This window comes from Schistocerca americana, chromosome X, assembly GCF_021461395.2.
Source record: "Schistocerca americana isolate TAMUIC-IGC-003095 chromosome X, iqSchAmer2.1, whole genome shotgun sequence".
Lineage (NCBI taxonomy): Eukaryota > Metazoa > Arthropoda > Insecta > Orthoptera > Acrididae > Schistocerca > Schistocerca americana.
In genome coordinates, this window is record NC_060130.1 from 949,099,819 (window position 1) to 949,120,066 (window position 20,248).

The window sequence follows — 20,248 nt, forward strand, 5'->3', positions numbered from 1 at the left end:
CGCACCAGCCCTGTGGACAGCATACTAGTGGAGGCAGGTGTACCTCCACTGCGGTTCCGACGCCAACGTTTGCTGGCCGCTTATGCTGCCCATGTTCTAAGCTCGCCCGGGCATCCAAACTATCGCCTCCTGTTCCCGCGGTCGGTCGTCCGTATGCCAGAACGTCGGCCCCGGTCTGGTTGTACAATAGCGGTCCGCGTCAAAGAGCTTCTCTCTGGGCTCCAGGGTTTCACTGTTCCACCTCCTTTCCGGGCTACTTTGCATACACCCCCATGGTGTGTTCGTCGCCCTAGCCTTCGGCTCGACTTGGCACAGGGCCCTAAGGACTCAGTCCCTCCAGAGGCCTTCCGCCGCCGCTTTTATTCCATCCTGGCCACGTATCAGGGCTCTGGTGTTGTTTACACTGACGGTTCGATGGTTGCTGGTCGTGTCGGATATGCGCTCACTCTAGGGGACCTTTCCGAACAACGTTCCTTGCCGGATGGCTGCAGCGTTTACAGTGCTGAACTGGTCGCCATCTTTCGTGCCCTAGAGTATATCCGCTCCTGCTCAGGTGAGTCCTTCGTTATCTGTAGCGATTCCCTGAGCGGTTTACGAGCTCTCGACCAGTGTTTCCCTCGTTCTCGTTTGGTGATGGCTATCCACGAGTCTCTGCATACTCTCGCCTGTTGCGGCCGCTCTGTGGTCTTTGTGTGGACCCCCGGTCATGTCGGTATCCCGGGTAACGAACATGTTCACCGCCTGGCGAAAGAGGCCACCAGTAAGCCATCTCTGGACGTTGGCCTCCCAGAGGCTGATTTGCGGGCAGTCTTCCGCCGCAAAATCTTGGCGCTATGGGACGATGAATGGCGCGAACTGCCAATGCGCAATAAACTCCGTGCTGTCAAGGAGACGACGGCTGTGTGGCGGTCATCCCTGCGAGCCACTCGCAGGGACTCAGTAGTTCTTTGCCGGCTCCGCATTGGCCACTCCTGGCTGACACACAGTTATTTACTGCGCCGGGAGGACCCTCCTGTATGTCGCTGTGGGGCAGCTTTGACAGTGGCCCACATTTTGCTGGCCTGCCCCCTTTTAGCTGTGGTCAGGCAGACATTTGCGCTGCCTGCTACGCTCCCTGCCCTTTTAACAGACGAATCCACTATGGCTGACTTAGTTTTACGTTTTATTCGGGCAGGGGGATTTTATCATTTACTCTGAGTGTTTCTGTTTTATTTTATTGTTTTGTGTTGATTCTGGCCTTTGTCCTATGGTTTTACACTGATTTTTTAATGTGTTTCTAAGTGGTTGGCCTTTCCTTTTTTATGTCTATGGTCGGCCAACCACCGTCACACTCTGTGTGGTTTTAGTTTGTTTTGTCTTGTCTTTGTCTCAGTATCTCTTGTTCTGTATCGTCTGTGATCTCTTCTGTTACTTGTTTTTATTCTCTGTGGGCGTTCTTTGTCTTTGGAAAAAGGGACCGATGACCATGGCAGTCTGGTCCCTTTAATCCCCCAAACCAACCAACCAACCAACCCAGCAAGTTGTTCGGCCGATAGACGAGAGGACATAACGAAAGCCTTTAGAGGTGGGGAGAGGACTGACAATGTCAATGTGGATATCTTAGAAACGCCCAGGAGGGATCGAAAAGGCTCCGAGGATGGGTGAAGTGTGCTTGTGTACTATGCAACATTGGCATGCAATACAGGAGCGTGCCCATTGCTGGCAGTCCTTGTTGACATTTCTCCACACAAAGTGTTCCGCAACGAGGTGGGCGGATGCACAAATGCCGGGCGGGTTTGTAATGGCCGCAGCCAGGGGCTTGTGGTCCGTTAAAACGTAGAAAGGGTGTCCCTCAACGTCAGTCTTGAAATGCTTGATAACTTCATAGACCGCGAGCAACTCCCTGTCAAAAGCAGAATATTTCCATTGTGCGTTGTGAACTTGCGCGAGAAGAACTGCAGAGGCGAAGTCTGGCCATCGATTGTCTGGCTAAGGACAGCGCTGATGGCAGTATTGCTCACATCTGTGGTGATGAAAAGCTGTGCATTGGGATGAGGATGCGTGATGTTGCAGGCCTCGGCAAGAAGACTTTTGAGGGCGGTGAAAGAGTCAGTCATAGCAGGGGTCCATGGAACAGTCCAAGATCCAGAAGAGTGTGTGCCTGCCAAACCTGAATCTCCGCAGCCCTTCATTCATGAAGCATTGCCAGGTCTGGGTTGCGTTTTTCAGACCGAAGGGCATGAATCGAAACTGAAATAACCAGATTGGGGTGGTGATTGCTGTCTTCTCGATGTCTTCAGGTCCCATGGGGATCTGGTGCTAGGCCCATTTGCAGTCAATGACAGAGAACGTGGTCACACCTGTGAGGGAACTGGTAAAGTCGGCAATGTTGTGTATGGGGTAGGTGTCCATAATTGTTTGTGCGTTTAGTCGATGGTAGTCTCTGCACATGCACCAGGACCCGTCTTTCTTGGGTGCCATATGTCTACATCTGCATCTATACTCCGCGAGCCACCTTACGGTGTGTGGCGGAGGGTACTTATTGTACCACTATCTGATCCCCCCTTCCCTGTTCCATTCACGAATTGTGCGTGGGAAGAACGACTGCTTGTAAGTCTCCGTATTTGCTCTAATTTCTCGGATCTTTTCGTTGTGATCATTACGCGAGATATATGTGGGCGGTAGTAATATGTTGCCCATCTCTTCCCGGAATGTGCTCTCTCGTAATTTCGATAATAAACCTCTCCGTATTGCGTAACGCCTTTCTTGAAGTGTCCGCCACTGGAGCTTGTTCAGCATCTCCGTAACGCTCTCGCGCTGACTAAATGTCCCCATGACGAATCGCGCTGCTTTTCGCTGGATCATGTCTATCTCTTCTATTAATCCAACCTGGTAAGGGTCCCATACTGATGAGCAATACTCAAGAATCGGACGAACAAGCGTTTTGTAAGCTACTTCTTTCGTCGATGAGTCACATTTTCTTAGAATTCTTCCTATGAATCTCAACCTGGCGCCTGCTTTTCCCACTATTTGTTTTATGTGATCATTCCACTTCAGATCGCTCCGGATAGTAACTCCTAAGTATTTTACGGTCGTTACCGCTTCCAATGATTTACCACCTATGGCATAATCGTACTGGAATGGATTTCTGCCCCTATGTATGCGCATTATATTACATTTATCTACGTTTAGGGAAAGCTGCCAGCTGTCGCACCATGCATTAATCCTCTGCAGGTCCTCCTGGAGTACGTACGAGTCTTCTGATGTTGCTACTTTCTTGTAGACAACCGTGTCATCTGCAAATAGCCTCACGGAGCTACCGATGTTGTCAACTAAGTCATTTATGTATATTGTAAACAATAAAGGTCCTCTCACGCTTCCCTGCGGTACTCCCGAAATTACCTCTACATCTGCAGATTTTGAACCGTTAAGAATGACATGTTGTGTTCTTTCTTCTAGGAAATCCTGAATCCAATCACAAACCTGGTCCGATATTCCGTAAGCTCGTAATTTTTTTTACTAAACGTAAGTGCGGAACCGTATCAAATGCCTTCATGAAGTCCAGGAATACGGCATCAATCTGCTCGCCAGTGTCTACGGCACTGTGAATTTCTTGGGCAAATAGGGCGAGCTGAGTTTCACATGATCTCTGTTTGCGGAATCCATGTTGGTTATGATGAAGGAGATTTGTATTATCTAAGAACGTCATAATACGAGAACACAAAACATGTTCCATTATTCTACAACAGATTGACGTAAGCGAAATAGGCCTATAATTATTCGCATCTGATTTATGACCCTTCTTGAAAATGGGAACGACCTGCGCTTTCTTCCAGTCGCTAGGTACTATACGTTCTTCCAGCGATCTACGATAAATTGCTGATAGAAAGGGGGCAAGTTCTTTAGCATAATCACTGTAGAATCTTAAGGGTATCTCGTCTGGTCGGGATGCTTTTCCGCTACTAAGTGATAGCAGTTGTTTTTCAATTCCGATATCGTTTATTTCAATATTTTCCATTTTGGCGTCCGTGCGACGGCTGAAGTCAGGGACCGTGTTACGATTTTCCGCAGTGAAACAGTTTCGGAACACTGAATTCAGTATTTCTGCCTTTCTTCGGTCGTCCTCTGTTTCGGTGCCATCGTGGTCAACGAGTGACTGAATAGGGGATTTAGATCCGCTTACCGATTTTACATATGACCAAAACTTTTTAGGGTTCTTGTTTAGATTGTTTGCCAATGTTTTATGTTCGAATTCGTTGAATGCTTCTCTCATTGCTCTCTTTACGCTCTTTTTCGCTTCGTTCAGCTTTTCCTTATCAGCTATGATTCGACTACTCTTAAACCTATGATGAAGCTTTCTTTGTTTCCGTAGTACCTTTCGTACATGATTGTTATACCACGGTGGATCTTTCCCCTCGCTTTGGACCTTAGTCTGTACCAACTTATCTAAGGCGTACTGGACGATGTTTCTGAATTTTTTCCATTTTTGTTCCACATCCTCTTCCTCAGAAATGAACGTTTGATGGTGGTCACTCAGATATTCTGCGATTTGTGCCCTATCACTCTTGTTAAGCAAATATATTTTCCTTCCTTTCTTGGCATTTCTTATTACACTTGTAGTCATTGATGCAACCACTGACTTATGATCACTGATACAATCTTCTACATTCACGGAATGGGCATAGACCAGCTACTGGCAGAGGGTTCAATGACACCGGAGTTTGGAAGTTCAGAAATCTGATTTTTAAGGGCAGAGAGGCGCTCGGGACAAAGTCGACGTGGTTTACTGGAGATCGGGGGGCCTGGCGTGAGGCGAAGCTTGTGAACCGTGCCGTTGGTGATGACGGAAATGTGCCGGCGGCACTGGGGGCTGTTTCTTTACAATGTGTGGCGGGTGGGGCAGGTGAGGCGTGGTCCTGGTGTTCGGAGACACTCGGCGGATCCGACGGGAGCTGAGGCGGCGAAGTGTCCCAGGAGTCAATGTGACGAGATGGCTGCCGGCCCGAAGCAGTGGAACCGCGGTCGGGTCAGCTCGGTAGAGTTCGTGAGCCATTAGTGAGTGCATTGTCGGTGGGCATGGCCTGTGGCAGCACGGTTGCGTGCTAAGCGCTAGGTGCGAGTGCACTGTCTGTGTTGTCAGTGGCGGTCACACAGCAGCGCGCAGGAGCCAAAGTTTTATAGTTTGAGGTGCTGTCCGTGAGGGGAGGGGTAGGAGCTGTCAGTTCGGAACACGTCACGGTTGTCACGTTGTCACGCAGGCGCACTCGTGTCCAGCCGAGTGTCAAATGCTGCGTTGTTAGGGGGGTGTGGTCCTGTGGAACTGTCAGTATACGTTATGGTAGACTTGATAGCACAGTTGCGAGGGGTAGCGGGATGTAAGCACACGGAGGCTCGATTGCTGGGACTACAAGTAGATTTGGCGCACTTACTGACCTTGCTTTGCCCTTGCTGCATTGTCTGTAATTCCTTTGCTGCGTCGGAGAGCTGGAGCTGAGTTTCGTAGAGCCGGAGGGAGAGCTCAAAGTTTTCCTTGAGTAGGCGAGCGACATTTTCAAGCTCAACAAGGCACTTGTGCATTGTTTCTTGTAACGTCGACAGAGACGAGTATGTATGGATGAGATGAGCCCCGACCCACGTGTCACGGGGGGTTTTGCTCAACGGAGCACAGGGGAAGTGAGTTTTGGACGGGTGATGAAACACGGTGTTTCGCACTAGGTCCGGTGAAAGTTTGTGGTGTTGCAAGAAGTCAATGCCTAGTATAGGTTCCTCAATATCGCACACTAAAAAAGTCCACTCCAGTTTGCAGTTTGCGCAGAGTGTGACGACATGGGAGATTGAACCCAAGCATTGTAGTTTAGTTGAATTCACGGCTTGCAGTGAAGTATGATGAGGGCGGATGTTCGACGACACTAAGGACGTAGGCAGCAGCGAAACATCAGCGCCTGTGTCCGCTAGGAAAAAGTATCCCAACGAAATGTCTTTAATATAAAGTCGTCAGTAATTTCAGATTGTTCCTGGACAGAATGGAGCACTGGGAGGTGCCTGTCATGTTGTGCGCAGGAGGCAGCACCCGGACCTACCTGCGATTAGCATTTTGGAAGCAGCAGGGTGGGTTGCAGTTCCGTGCCCTCTCACCAAACTGTGTGTGGAAGTAACAGTATGGGTAGTGCGGTTGCATTTCCTGTGGAAAGTTCGTTGTCAGAGGCAGTGGCCGAGGTTCGGTGGTCGCAGCAGGTTCGGTTGCAGGAGGGGGTGTGTCCATGGGCGGAGCTGGTGACGTCCCAGCTGCTTGTTTACTGCTTCCCTGAGCGAGCGGAACAGTCGGTACAGTATGGCGCCGTCCGCGTGATGCAGGGAGGCTGCGGAGGTGCGGGCTGTCCAGAAGCACAGTGTGGAAAATGATGTCGAACGTCGGACGGAATGTGTGAATGTTCACTGTTCATAGTCACTCCACTCAAAACGGTGTGCGGATAAGGTGAATGTCGTGGCACAAAACACTGAGATGTAGCAGTAGGACAGAGATGGAGGTCAGGCACAGATAACAAGTTATTGTTCCTGTTGCAGGCTGAGGTATCGAAGCAGGAAGGCATGTGTTGATGCTGAACCGAGGCAGGCGCGGGTGTGGTCGGATGCTGAGGAGGTTGATCTGTGAACAAAGCGGTTCCGGCCACATGGCAGGAATCTCCGTGGTACTGCACGGATTGCGGCATGGCAAATTTTTGTCCTGGCGGTGGTAGGTTGTCCAACGAAGCATTTGCAGAAATCGGCATTGGTCCCGCACTGCACGGAGATCCGTAAGAGGTAACTGCACCGTCGATGAGGGAGGGCACATGTGGTGGGAACAAAGGCATTTGATAGCTGGAGTCATGCACACTCCTAACCTCACTTATTGTTGCAGGCTCGAAAACGTCTGTCGATATTGGCGTAATCGTCGAGTGAGAGGCATCGTGTTGCAGTCCTGGCAGGTGTACATCGCCCGCAACACGATGCATGTCGATTACAAAATCCGGCATTAGGCATTGGGCCAAAGCCATTGTTTGAATGTTTTGTTGATGTGATACACGTGAAAATAACCGATGCGTAGGCCGCGGACACAGTAAAACAGCAAAAACAGAAGACGTTACAACTCGGGGTCACCAGTGAGATGGAGTTTTGGGTCAGTTATACCAAACAACACCTTATTATCAGGAGTTCATTTATTCACCTCTTTACACAAGCAAGGCTTACAAAGAACAGGGGCCGCGGTGGTCTCGCAGTTCTAGGCGCGCAGTCCGGAACCGTGCGACTGCTATGGTCGCAGGTTCGAATCCTGCCTCGGGCATGGATGTGTGTGATGTCCTTAGGTTAGTTAGGTTTAAGTAGTTCTAAGTTCTAGGGGACTGATGACCACAGCAGTTGAGTCCCATAGTGCTCAGAGCCATTTTTACAAAGAACTGGATGGCAGAACTGCACAAAGATAATGTTTAGCTTAGGTCAAAGACAATACTCAGATCGATACTGGTGTCGACCTCATCGGTACCACAATGTAATTCCTACCACAAATGATATTATGTGTCATAAATTGGAAATAAAGCATTTTCAGAAAAATCTGTATTTCACATTTTACTCTTGTTTTGATTCATACAGTACATCCATGAAGTGTGTGCAGTTACTTTTGAATTATCCTATATATGTTAACAGGTAAATTTTTATTGTGGACAGTGTTGAGAATGATGAAATAGGCTACTGAACAAGTGTTGTGTAATTATGTGTTGGTGAAGGTATCTCACATCTGCACATGTGTGCAAGGTAGGATGAAGTGGCTAAAATGATCCAGAAGTCTGCTGAGCAAACCATAGTGATGACAACTTAGAATGAAAATCCTTTGTGGATTTATAAGTGTTATGCAGCACTGCAAAATTATGAACAGAGAGAACTTAGGCATTAAGATTTTATCCATTTAAAAAATTTAGAAAGTGTATGGCTAAAATATTCAGAAATGTATCATAAAATTATGAGAAAAAGAAACTGCCTGATAACATTAAGTAATAGACTAAAATGTTCATTCAAAGTTTAAAAAAATTGATTGAGGAACTTGAGCAATGATGAGATAATTGCTTATATCTTCAAAGAAAAAGTGAACATGATACAGAATTTTAATATATCTTTAAATGGTGTTCTGGATAGAGAAAAGTGTTATAACCCTCCAAAAGTACTCCAGATATCAGTATGTTGTTGATATAAAGTAAATGAAAGCTAATAAAGAAACAAAAATAAATTATTAGAAGAAAGAATGAGAACAGGAAAGCTTTTGAAGATACAAAACTCAGTGCAAACTTAAAGTATGTTGATAAAACTATGGTGAAACCTTTGAAATACTCTTTGTAGACAATTACATAACATAACATAACATAATAAAACATAACCCCATATGTTTCATGAGAGATGTTAAGACTTACAGAAGAAGGATGTTGAAAAATATGTTAATAACTAGAAATCATGTCCTTTACTACTCATGATAGAAACATATCAAAGGAAATGCATACGTCTAAAAAATGAGTCTCATGGAAAATGCAAAATGACTCAACAAGAATAGCTAGATGACAAATGGAGGGCTGTAGAAGCATGCATGACTACTGGAAAGGTAGATGCTACCTATGAAAAGATCAGAGAGACTTCTGGGGAATAGAGAAGAACCTATATGAATATCAAGTCCTCAGATGGCAAGCTGGTACTTGTAAAGATAGGAAAGCTAAAAGGAGGAAGAATTATATGGAGGACCTGTTCAAAGGAAGCAAACCTGAGAACAATATTATGGAAAGGGAAGAGGAAGTAGGCTGAAGATGAGATGAGAGATATGATACTGTAAGAACAAAGCTGGCAGTGCACTGAAAGACCTAAGTTGAAACAAGGATCCCTGGAGTATATGGGGTTTCTTCAAAATTTTTGAGATGCTTGGAAGAACCAAGCTTGACAAAATTATTCCAAGGTGTGCAAGATATGCAAGGCAGAGGAAATATCTTCAGGCTTCAAGAAGAATGTATTAATTCCAGTTTCAAAGAAGGCACATGCTGACAGGTGTGGATACTGCTGATACATCAGTATCCCAAGTCATGACTGTATTGACATAAATTACTTGCACAATAATGGAGTAACTGGTAGAAGCTGAGGTCAGGAAAGGTAAGTTTGTGGTGCAGAGAAATGCAAGAACACATGATGCAGTACTGACCCTTCATCAATAGACTAAACTCTTTGAAATTTTGAAGGCAGCAGGTATAAAATGAAAGGAGCAAATAGTTACTTACAACTTGTTCAGAAATCAGAGTGAAGCTATAAGGGTAGAATGATGTGAAAGGGAAGAAATGGTTGCGAAGGAAGTGAGACAGAATTGTAGCATATCCTCAATGATATTCAATCTGCACACTGAGCAAGCTATAAATCAAAACTGGGAGAAATATGGAAAGCAATTAAAGTTCAGAGAGAAGAAACAGCGAAGTTTGCTAATGACACTGTAATTCTGTGAGACATGGCAAAGAACTTGGAAGAGTTGCTGAACAGCTTGGATTATGTCTTGCAAAGAGATTATGAGATGAACATGAACAAAAATAACACAAGGATAATACAATGCTATAGAATTCAATCAGATGATTCTAAGGTAGTTAGAATAGCAAATGAGACACTAAAAGTACTCAATGAATTTAGTTATTTGGGCAGCAAAATAACTGATGTGGCCAGAGCAGAGAGAATATAAAATGCACACTGTCAGTGGCAAGAAAAGTATTTTTGAAAAAGAGAAATTTATTAATGTCGTATATAAATTTATATGCTAGGATGCTTTTTCTGAAGATATTTCTCTTGACTGTAGCCCTATGCTGCTCAGACAAGAAAAGGAAAATGGATATGTTAGTAAGGAGATTGATCAAGCACTCCATCAACAAGGAGAAGAGGTCAGATGAGCTGAGCGTTAATGGCTGCCATCTAGAAAACCTTTTCTCGCATTCATTAATAAAATTATGGATTGTGCTGGCAAAATCTTGGCCAAGTATAAGGTTGAACTGATCTTTATGCCCACCAAGAAGAGTAATGAATACTTAAGAATGGTAAAAGATCCACAACACTGCTTAGGAACAGCTGGGGTGTAAGAAGTTCCATGCAGTTGAGGACAAGTGTATATTAAAACCACAAAAAGAAGTGACAGCATCTGCATAGCTGAGCACAAAAGGAACTCACACCTGGCACATACCAAAAAATTGGCTTTAGCAGAACGTGTTCTTCAAGATGTACTAGTTTAACAGTCTTTTGGTTGTGCCTATCTGTGACACAACATCTCTGCTATATGGTGAGCAGCGTTCTATCCTATTTATAATATGGTCAAGAAGGTTTGAAGTTAGATAAAATATGGATGTTGACTTGATGTCAACAGAAGGGCAATCAATTACTTTTAATCAAGAATGATGATACCATCCAGACATAGTCACACAGTTGGCATCACGTGATGTATTATGGTGTCCCCTCTGCACTCTATAAATGTGAGAACCCCTCAAGCCTTAGTGGCACTAGCTATTGTATCTCAGAAAAAGTCCCCCACAGCTGGAGATGAAATGTCAGGAAGCAGTTTTATACCATCAACCATGCCCCCTCAGCCCAGAAGTTTTAACTGACAAAGACACCAGCTGTAAAAGCCTACATTGTAGGATTAAATGTCTCTACAGGAAAGATACGTCAGTTTAGGTTCAGAAACTGGTGAGACTGTGCAATAACAAAGCTCAACAACTGTGTATGCTCATTATCCTGGTATTACACTGCTGGGGTATTGCAACAGTTCCAAAATTTCTGAAGGTGATGAGAATGTTGCACTTGGCAAAAGCTAACTATGTTTACAACCACATGGAACCAGCAATGCTATGGGAATGGATCCACCAAACATGGTGAGAAATGGTGCCAACTAGCAGTAAGTTGTTATACCTCAATTTATACATCAGTAATGCATTGCGGTGTTGTGACTAGAATAAGGTGGATAGGGTAATGCTCAGGACTACGGAACTCGTTGCAGAAGTTTTAAATTTCAGATACAAGAAATCATTCACACACAAGAATCATACAAACATACTGTCATTTGACCATTGGACAGACTTCTGTATGGATGACATAGTAATAAGCATCCCTGGCATAGAGAAACAGCTGAAAGATTTGACAGAAAATAAATCACCATATCTGGATGGAATCCCAGTTTGATTTTACAAAGAGTACTCTATAGCATTGGCCCCTTACCTAGCTTGCATTTACCATGAATCTCTCACCCAGCACAAAGTCCCAAGCAACTGGAAAGAGGTGCAGGTTACTCCAGTCTATCGAAATGAAAAAGAATGTTCCCGCAAAATTACAGTCCAACATCCCTAACTTCTGTTTGCTGCAGAATCCTTGAACATATTCTCAGTTTGAATAAAATAAACTTTCTTGAGACTGAGAAACTTATGTCCACAAATCAGCAAGGTTTTAGAAGGCATCACTCATGCAAAGCCCAGCTTGCCCTTTTTTCACATGATATACTGCAAACTATGGATGAAGGGCAACAGGCAGATTCCATATTACTAGATTTCCGGAAAGCATTTGTCACAATGCCCCACCGAGCGGGGTGGTGCAGTGGTTAGACACTGGACTCGCATTCGGGAGGACGACGGTTCAATCCCGCGTCCGGCCGTCCTGATTTAGGTTTTCCGTGATTTCCCTAAATCACTCCAGGCAAATGCCGGGATGGTTCCTCTGAAAGGGCACGGCCGACTTCCTTCCCAATCCTTCCCTAATCCGATGAGACCGATGACCACGCTGTCTGGTCTCCTTCCCCAAACCAACCAAGTCACAATGCCCCATTGGAGGCTTGTAATGAAGGTACAAGCATATGGAACAAGTTCACAGATACACTCCTGGAAATGGAAAAAAGAACACATTGACACCGGTGTGTCAGACCCACCATACTTGCTCCGGACACTGCGAGAGGGCTGTACAAGCAATGATCACACGCACGGCACAGCGGACACACCAGGAACCGCGGTGTTGGCCGTCAAATGGCGCTAGCTGCGCAGCATTTGTGCACCGCCGCCGTCAGTGTCAGCCAGTTTGCCGTGGCATACGGAGCTCCATCGCAGTCTTTAACACTGGTAGCATGCCGCGACAGCGTGGACGTGAACCGTATGTGCAGTTGACGGACTTTGAGTGAGGGTGTATAGTGGGCATGCGGGAGGCCGGGTGGACGTACCGCCAAATTGCTCAACACGTGGGGCATGAGGTCTCCACAGTACATTGATGTTGTCGCCAGTGGTCGGCGGAAGGTGCACGTGCCCGTCGACCTGGGACCGGACCGCAGCGACGCACGGATGCACGCCAAGACTGTAGGATCCTACGCAGTGCCGTAGGGGACCGCACCGCCACTTCCCAGCAAATTAGGGACACTGTTGCTCCTGGGGTATCGGCGAGGACCATTCGCAACCGCCTCCATGAAGCTGGGCTACGGTCCCGCACACCGTTAGGCCGTCTTCCGCTCACGCCCCAACATCGTGCAGCCCGCCTCCAGTGGTGTCGCGACAGGCGTGAATGGAGGGACGAATGGAGACGTGTCGTCTTCAGCGATGAGAGTCGCTTCTGCCTTGGTGCCAATGATGGTCGTATGCGTGTTTGGCGCCGTGCAGGTGAGCGCCACAATCAGGACTGCATACGACCGAGGCACACAGGGCCAACACCCGGCATCATGCTGTGGGGAGCGATCTCCTACACTGGCCGTACACCACTGGTGATCGTCGAGGGGACACTGAATAGTGCACGGTACATCCAAACCGTCATCGAACCCATCGTTCTACCATTCCTAGACCGGCAAGGGAACTTGCTGTTCCAACAGGACAATGCACGTCCGCATGTATCCCGTGCCACCCAACGTGCTCTAGAAGGTGTACGTCAACTACCCTGGCCAGCAAGATCTCCGGATCTGTCCCCCATTGAGCATGTTTAGGACTGGATGAAGCGTCGTCTCACGCGGTCTGCACGTCCAGCACAAACGCTGGTCGAACTGAGGCGCCAGGTGGAAATGGCATGGCAAGCCGTTCCACAGGACTACATCCAGCATCTCTACGATCGTCTCCATGGGAGAATAGCAGCCTGCATTGCTGCGAAAGGTGGATATACACTGTACTAGTGCCGACATTGTGCATGCTCTGTTGCCTGTGTCTATGTGCCTGTGGTTCTGTCAGTGTGATCATGTGATGTATCTGACCCCAGGAATGTGTCAATAAAGTTTCCCCTTCCTGGGACAATGAATTCACGGTGTTCTTATTTCAATTTCCAGGAGTGTATGTGAGTGGCTCAAAGACATCTCAAGTAGCAGAACCCATTATGTTGTCCTTGATGGTGAGTGTTCATCGGAGGCAAGGGTATCATCAGCAGTGTCCCAGGGAAGTGTGGTAAGACTGTTATTTTTCTCCATATACATAAATGATTTGCTGGACAGGGTGGGCAGCACTCTATGGTTGTTTTCTGATGATCTGCAGTGTACAGTAAGGTGTCAAAGTTGAGTGACTGCAGAAAGATACAAGGCGACTTAGACAAAATTTCAGTTTGTGTGATGAATGGCAGCTAGTGCTAAATGTGGAAAAATGTAAGTTAATGCAGGTGAGTAGGAAGAACAAACCTGTAATGCTTAGAGGCAATGTGAGGACTGTGGTGGGGAAGGTGAATAGTAAATTTTGGTTTTTTGAGAGAATTTTAGGAAAGAGTGGTTCACCTGTGAAGGAGACCATGTATAGGATGCTGGTGCATCCTATTCTTGAGTACTGCTCAAGTGTTTAGCATCTGTACCAGGTGAGATTGAAGGAAAACATTGAAGCAATTCAGAGGTGGGCTGCTAGATTTATCAGTAGGTTTAAACAATGCATAAGTGTTGTTGAGATGTTTTGGGAACTCAAATGGGGAATCCTTGGAGGGCAGGTGACATTCTTTTCGAGAAACACTGTTGAGAAAATTTAGAGAACTGGCATCTGAAGCTGACTGCCAAGCTATTCTACTGCCACCGACATACATTGCACTTAATGACCATAAAGATAAGATATGAGAAATTAGGGCACATATGGAGGCATATAGACAGTCATTTTTCCCTCACTCTACTTGTGAGTGGAACAGGAAAGGAAATGACTGGTAGTGCTAAAGTGTACCCTCCACCATGCAACATACAGTGGCTTGCAGAGTATCTGTGTATGTGTAATAGGCAGAAGGGGAAGTCTGATGGCTTACAGAAAGGCAGATGTGAAACATCAGTCACTGAAAATTCTCAAACAGTTTTTAACTTGTCTGAGAGAGAATTAACCAAAGAATAAAATTCCGTTCTATTGAAAGGAGGTAATTTTGCCACTAAAGTTTCCCACAGAGGACATTATAGCCAATGTGGAAACAGGAATCCATCTGTTATCATCACAATCTGTTGATGAATTAGGACAGAAAAGGCCAGAATATTATGGAAACTGAAGCCACCTATCAGTAATTTGTCTCAATCACAAAAAAGGCAGAGATCAATGCAGGTAAGTGCATTGTTGTACGTACAGCTGACAAAAGTAATGGCACACTTTTGATGAAGAGCGTATGACTCACCAAAGTTTTCTTTGAGACAAATTGTCAGTGCCATAGGGTCTCCAACCCATGAGATCGTCCAATATCTTGCCTCTGTGCAGGTAGAGCAGACAGTTACAATAAAAACTCTGTACGTTTTCTTGAAACACTGAGGAAAATTATGTAAGCCAATGTGATATGCTTGTCAGCTTTGATATAGTGTCCCTCTTCACTATCGTTCCTGTAAACAAAGCTATTTCATTCAGATATTTTTCCAACTGACGTAGCTGCTTTATTTAGCCACAGCCATACCACAACTTATTTCCAGTACCACAATTAATTTTATGAACAAATTGATAGGGTGGCTATGGGCAGCTCTCTTAGTCCAGCTGTTGCTGATTTACACACATCAAAAAAAAGTTTTGCATTACCCAGTTCCCAGAACTCCTGAAGATAGACGTTGACTGTCGATATTGTATCACAGAGACAGTCCTTTTGGCTTGTCAACGATGTCACTAAACCCACCCAAAGATGTAAACAACCATGCATGAGCAGCTCTTATTAGACTGAGGGAGTCCGACAGCTGATCAGTTCCAGTCGTTCCACCAGGAAGGAGGTATACGGCTTGTGTTGTCTGTAGTTCAACCATGCCTAGATGGTCAATACCATGGTTTGATTGCATCCAAATTGTTACTTTGTACCAGGAATGGCTCTCAACAAGGGAACGACTGGAACTGATCAGCTGTCGGACTCCCTCAGTCTAATAAGAGCTGCTCATGCATGGTTGTTTACATCTTTGGGTGGGTTTAGTCCAACTTTGCAACCATGACACCGTGCAACACAGTACAGATGGGCCCAACAACATGCCAAATGGACCGCTCAGGATTGGCATCACATTCTCTTCACCAATGAGTGTCACATATGCCTTCAACCAGACAATCGTTGGAGACGTGTTTGGAGGCAACCTCGCCAGACTGGAAGCCTTAGACACACTGTCCAGTGAGTGCAGCAAGATGGAAGTTCCCTCCTGTTTTGGGTTGGCATTATGTGGGGCCCACATACACTGCTGGTCTGTATGATATGTGAATTCCATCCTCCGACCAATAGTGCAACCATATCAGCAGCATATTGGTGAGGGATTCACCTTCATGGAAGACAGTTTGCACCCCCATCATGCATCATCTTGTGAATGACTTCCCTTAGGATAATGTCATCACTCAACTAGAGTGGCAGGCATGTACTCCAGATATGAACCCTATTGAGCATGCATCGGATAGATTGAAAAGAGCTGTTTATGGATGACATGACCCACCAACCACTCTGAGGGATCTACGCCTAATCACTGTTGAGGAATGGGACAATCTGGACCAACAGTGCCTTGATGAACTTGTGGATAGTATGCTATGGTGAATACAGGCATGAATCAATGCAAGAGGATATGCTACTGGGTATCAGAGGTACTGGTGTTTACAGCAATCTGGACCACCACCTCTGAAGGTCTCACTGCATGGTGGTACAACATGCAATGTGTGGTTTTCATGACCAATACAAAGGGTGGAAATGATGTTTGTGTTGATCTTTATTCCAATTTTATGTACAGGTTCCAGGACTCTCAGAACCAAGGTGATGCAAAACTTTTTTTTGATGTGTGTATTTATGGAGTCCTTCAAACAGCAGACACTGCAAACAGCCAGTAAAAGACAAGCTAAGTGGTACTGCTAGGTGAATGACACATTTGTAGTATGGACTCATGGTGCAGAGGTGCTGGTTGTCGTGGTGTATCTCAATGGTATTAACCCAAAGGTACAGTTTGTGATGGAGAAAGAGAGCAAAGATCAAGTTAATTTTCTAGACGTTTCCATAATCAAATGGGTGGATGGAGCTCTGGGCCATAATGTAAACAGAAAGGATACACACACTGATTGATACCTCCATAAGGAATCACACCATCACCCTATTTAAAAAAAAAAAAAAAAAAAAAAAAAAAAACAGGTGTCATTTAAACTTTGGTGAACAGAGTCAACAAAATGTGGTAGCCAGTTTATTTGCAGGGTGAATTACAATCACTTACAGTTGGCTTTCAGAAAAAATGGATACGCTGGTAAGCAGACTGATCAGGCACTACATCAAGCAAGAGAAGAAGTTGGAAGTACTGAGCAACAATGGGTGCCATCTGGAAGAGTTTTTCTCCTGTTCATTAATAAAATTATGGAATGCATCATGAAAATTTTTGGCCAAGTATAGGATCGAAATAATTTTTAGACCCCCAAGAAAATCAATGAACGTTTAAGAATAGCAAGAGATGGACAGTTCCCTGTAGCAACACCTGGGGTATATGAAATTCTGTGCAGTTGAGGACAATTGTATACTGGAACCACAAAAAAGAAGTGTCAACACCCGCATAGCTGAACACAAAAGAAAGTGTTGTCTGGGACATGCTGAAAAACTGATTGTAGCAGAACATGTTTTTCAAGATGAAATCAAATTAACTGAGATGAGTATTTTAGCAAGGACATTTTATTACAATACATGCATGTATAGAGAAGCAATAGAGATCCATAAACACCATAATAATTTTAACAGAGAAGAAGAAGAAGAAGAAGAAGAAGAAGGTTTGAAGTTAGATAAAATATGGGTGTTGACTTTGTGCCAACAGAAGGACACTGGATTATTTTTCATCAAGAATGATGATGCACTCCAGAGATAGTCACAAAGTCGGCATCATATGATGTATTGATGTATGGTGGTGTCCTGTATGTGCTCTATAAATGAGAGAGCCCCTCAACCCATAGTGGTAGTAGCTGTTTTAGCATGGAAGATGTCTCCTGCAGTTACAGATGAACCATCAGGAAGCAGTTTTATACAATGACCATGGCCTTTCAACTCAGAAGTTTTAAATGAAGAGATACTGAACAGTTGGCTTTCTTTACACAGTCACTGAACACTATAAATTTCTGATAGCTCATATCAGTATGTAGATGTTCGTGTTACTGACACATGTTATCACAGTGAATGCTGCCCTCCAACTGACTGCTCAATGTCAAGAGGGGGTATATAAAGACAGACATGAGGATAATTTATGAATTCAGGAATTACGTTTTTCTTGTTATAGTATAAGGATCACATTTAATAGTGGTGTCCCTCTTTTAATTCAAGAAATAACTTTATTTAATTGTGTGACAGTTATTTATAAAAATATTAAAATTCAATCTACTATATGACTGATGCACTATATACCTGCGTGATGGATCACCAGTGTTCATGTAAAGTTATCAGCTTCATTATCTAAGGGAGTAGAATGGTATAATATGTGGTAAATCCATCTCACTATGTTTCAGGCTCCATTCTCAATATTTCTTCTTGTTGAGGTCCTCAGTCTAAAGCCTGGTTTATTACAGCTCTCCACACTCGTCTATCCTGTGCAAGCCTATTCATCATTGCATAACTACTGCAATTTTTAACTTGCTGATGGTAGTGGAACTTGCCTCCCTCTGCAATTTGACTATCTACAGTTTCTCCTTCACCAAATTCACAATTCCCAGATGCATCCAAATGTTTCCTAGCAACTAGTTGCTTCTTTTAGTTAAGTTGTACCTTTTTTTTTTAGATAAATGGCAAATATCTCAAGAAAACACTACATAACACTTAAATTTATATTAAATGTTCTTTTCAGAAATGATTGTTGTGGTAAAGCCAATGTGCATTTCACATCCTCTTTACTTTGGCCATGATCAATTATTTAACTGCTCAAATAGCTAAACTCATCTGTCACTTTTAGCATCATTTTTTGTAATGTAAATCCTTCAGTACAACATGATTTCATTTAACTACATTGCATTCTCCTTGTTTTGCTTTTGTTGATATTAATCTTATAGCTTCTATTTAAGAACATTACCCATTTTGTTAAAGTGACCTTCCAAGTCCTTTTCCATATCTGACAGAATTACAATATTGTCAGAAAACTGCAAAGTTTTATTTGTCCCTAAAAATGCTTTGTTCATTTTATTAATTGACCCAGTGACCCTTATGGAGTTCTAGGCTTGTCTTAGGATACATACATTACTATACACTAAAACCTCCAAAATGTATTAAAAAACAGATATTTTCATTGTACAGGTACCTACCAGAGTCTCCACGTTGGCTTGTTGCCAAAGGATATCCAGAGGATGCTCTTAAAGTGCTTCAGAAAGTGGCTTCAGCCAATGGCACAGCATTGCCAAATGATACCCACACCAAGCTAAAATGCTTGTCTGACCAAAGAACAGAAAAAATGGGTTTGAAGACCTTATTTGTGAACAGAGTGTTGTTTAAAAATACACTTCTTCTCATTTGGGACAGGTATGTGAAGTACTCTTGTTTATAATATTCTCCCTTTTAAATATACAATCTCTCTCTCTCTCTCTCTCTCTCTCTCTCTTTCTATCTCTCTCCCCCTCTCTCCCCCCTTCCCTACCTCCCTCTCCCTCTCCTCCCAACATGAAAAAAACTGAAACACCCAGACAGTTTTGTCAGATGTCAGCGTAACTTTATACACATATATACCATTGATGGGTATGTAAAAGATTAGAGCTGCAGTTCTCTGTGATGGCAATTATGGCCACTAGAGTTCATTAGCGTTGGCCATGTTTAGTGTTATCACCAGGCCTGTTATGGAATATAAGAGGCATGGGCAGTGTCATAAGTTGAAAGGGGATCGTGAAGGACACAGCGATGCCACATACACATGTGAAAAAGAATTATAAGCACCTGACAGGGTTTAAAGTTGTATCATTCTGTGGCTCCACTTGGCCATCTGGTTGAATAATTCAACATCCAGATTTTTGGGGCATTTTTATATGACAGTGGCTTGATGTTAGACTGCATGGGAAGCAGAAGGCAGACATACTCATTGTTAAGTTTCTTGTCAACCATGTTTGACCACTATAAAGGAGGGTAACTGTAAATTGCACCAAGCATACGGTAATCCCTTCATATCTACACCGTCCATCTGAGAACAAGTAGTGGACTCTCTGCAATATTGTGTGTAATCACACACCATTGACCAGAGACTATCAGCATCCAGAGTTGGAAATTAGGTGTAGGCTACCATTACCACCACTATACAGTTGGATGTGTTAGAAGTGGTGCCATGATTAGGGAACATGGACTGTTGATGAATGGCATTGCGTTCTGTTCGATGATGAATCACAGTTCTGCACTACCCTGGCCATCATCGACAAGCACTGTGGCAACTTGGGGATGATTCCCATTCTTGTAGTGTTTTGGGGTGGTAGAGTGGTGTTACTCCTGTCATTGTGGCTTGGAGAGCCATCAGGTATGACTTCATATCAATTCTGGTAGTGACTAAGGGATCTCTGATGGTACAACAGTATGTTTCAGACATCCTGAAACCTCGTGTGTTACCTCTACTGTGACAGTATCGTGGAGCAATTTTTCAGCAGAAAATGTTTGCCCACAAATGGGATGAACCAGATTATTGTTGAGATACACCTACAGCCAATGAGTTCCGCAGATGTGACCCCAACAAAACGTGGTTGGGACAAGGGTGGACATCAACTCCGCCCCAGCGCTAGTACCCAGGTTATCGTGGCAACAACAGTTGTGGACCAGTTTACTTCAGGAGAGGGTACAATGGCCTTATGATACCATTCTAAACTGAATAAATGGATGCATTTGGGCCAGAGGCAGTGCAATGTCACAC

At 44.4% G+C, this 20,248-nt stretch overlaps 1 protein-coding gene across 1 annotated transcript in view; it reads left to right on the plus strand.

The window, feature by feature from the left end:
- The window catches only part of LOC124556420 (solute carrier family 22 member 7-like), a 167,568-nt gene that overhangs the window by 81,641 nt on the left and 65,679 nt on the right, over positions 1 to 20,248 (plus strand). Inside the window, exon 6 of the mRNA XM_047130378.1 lies at positions 18,664 to 18,885. Coding sequence (XP_046986334.1) covers positions 18,664 to 18,885 — 222 coding nt within the window. The remainder of the gene's footprint in view (positions 1 to 18,663; positions 18,886 to 20,248) is intronic.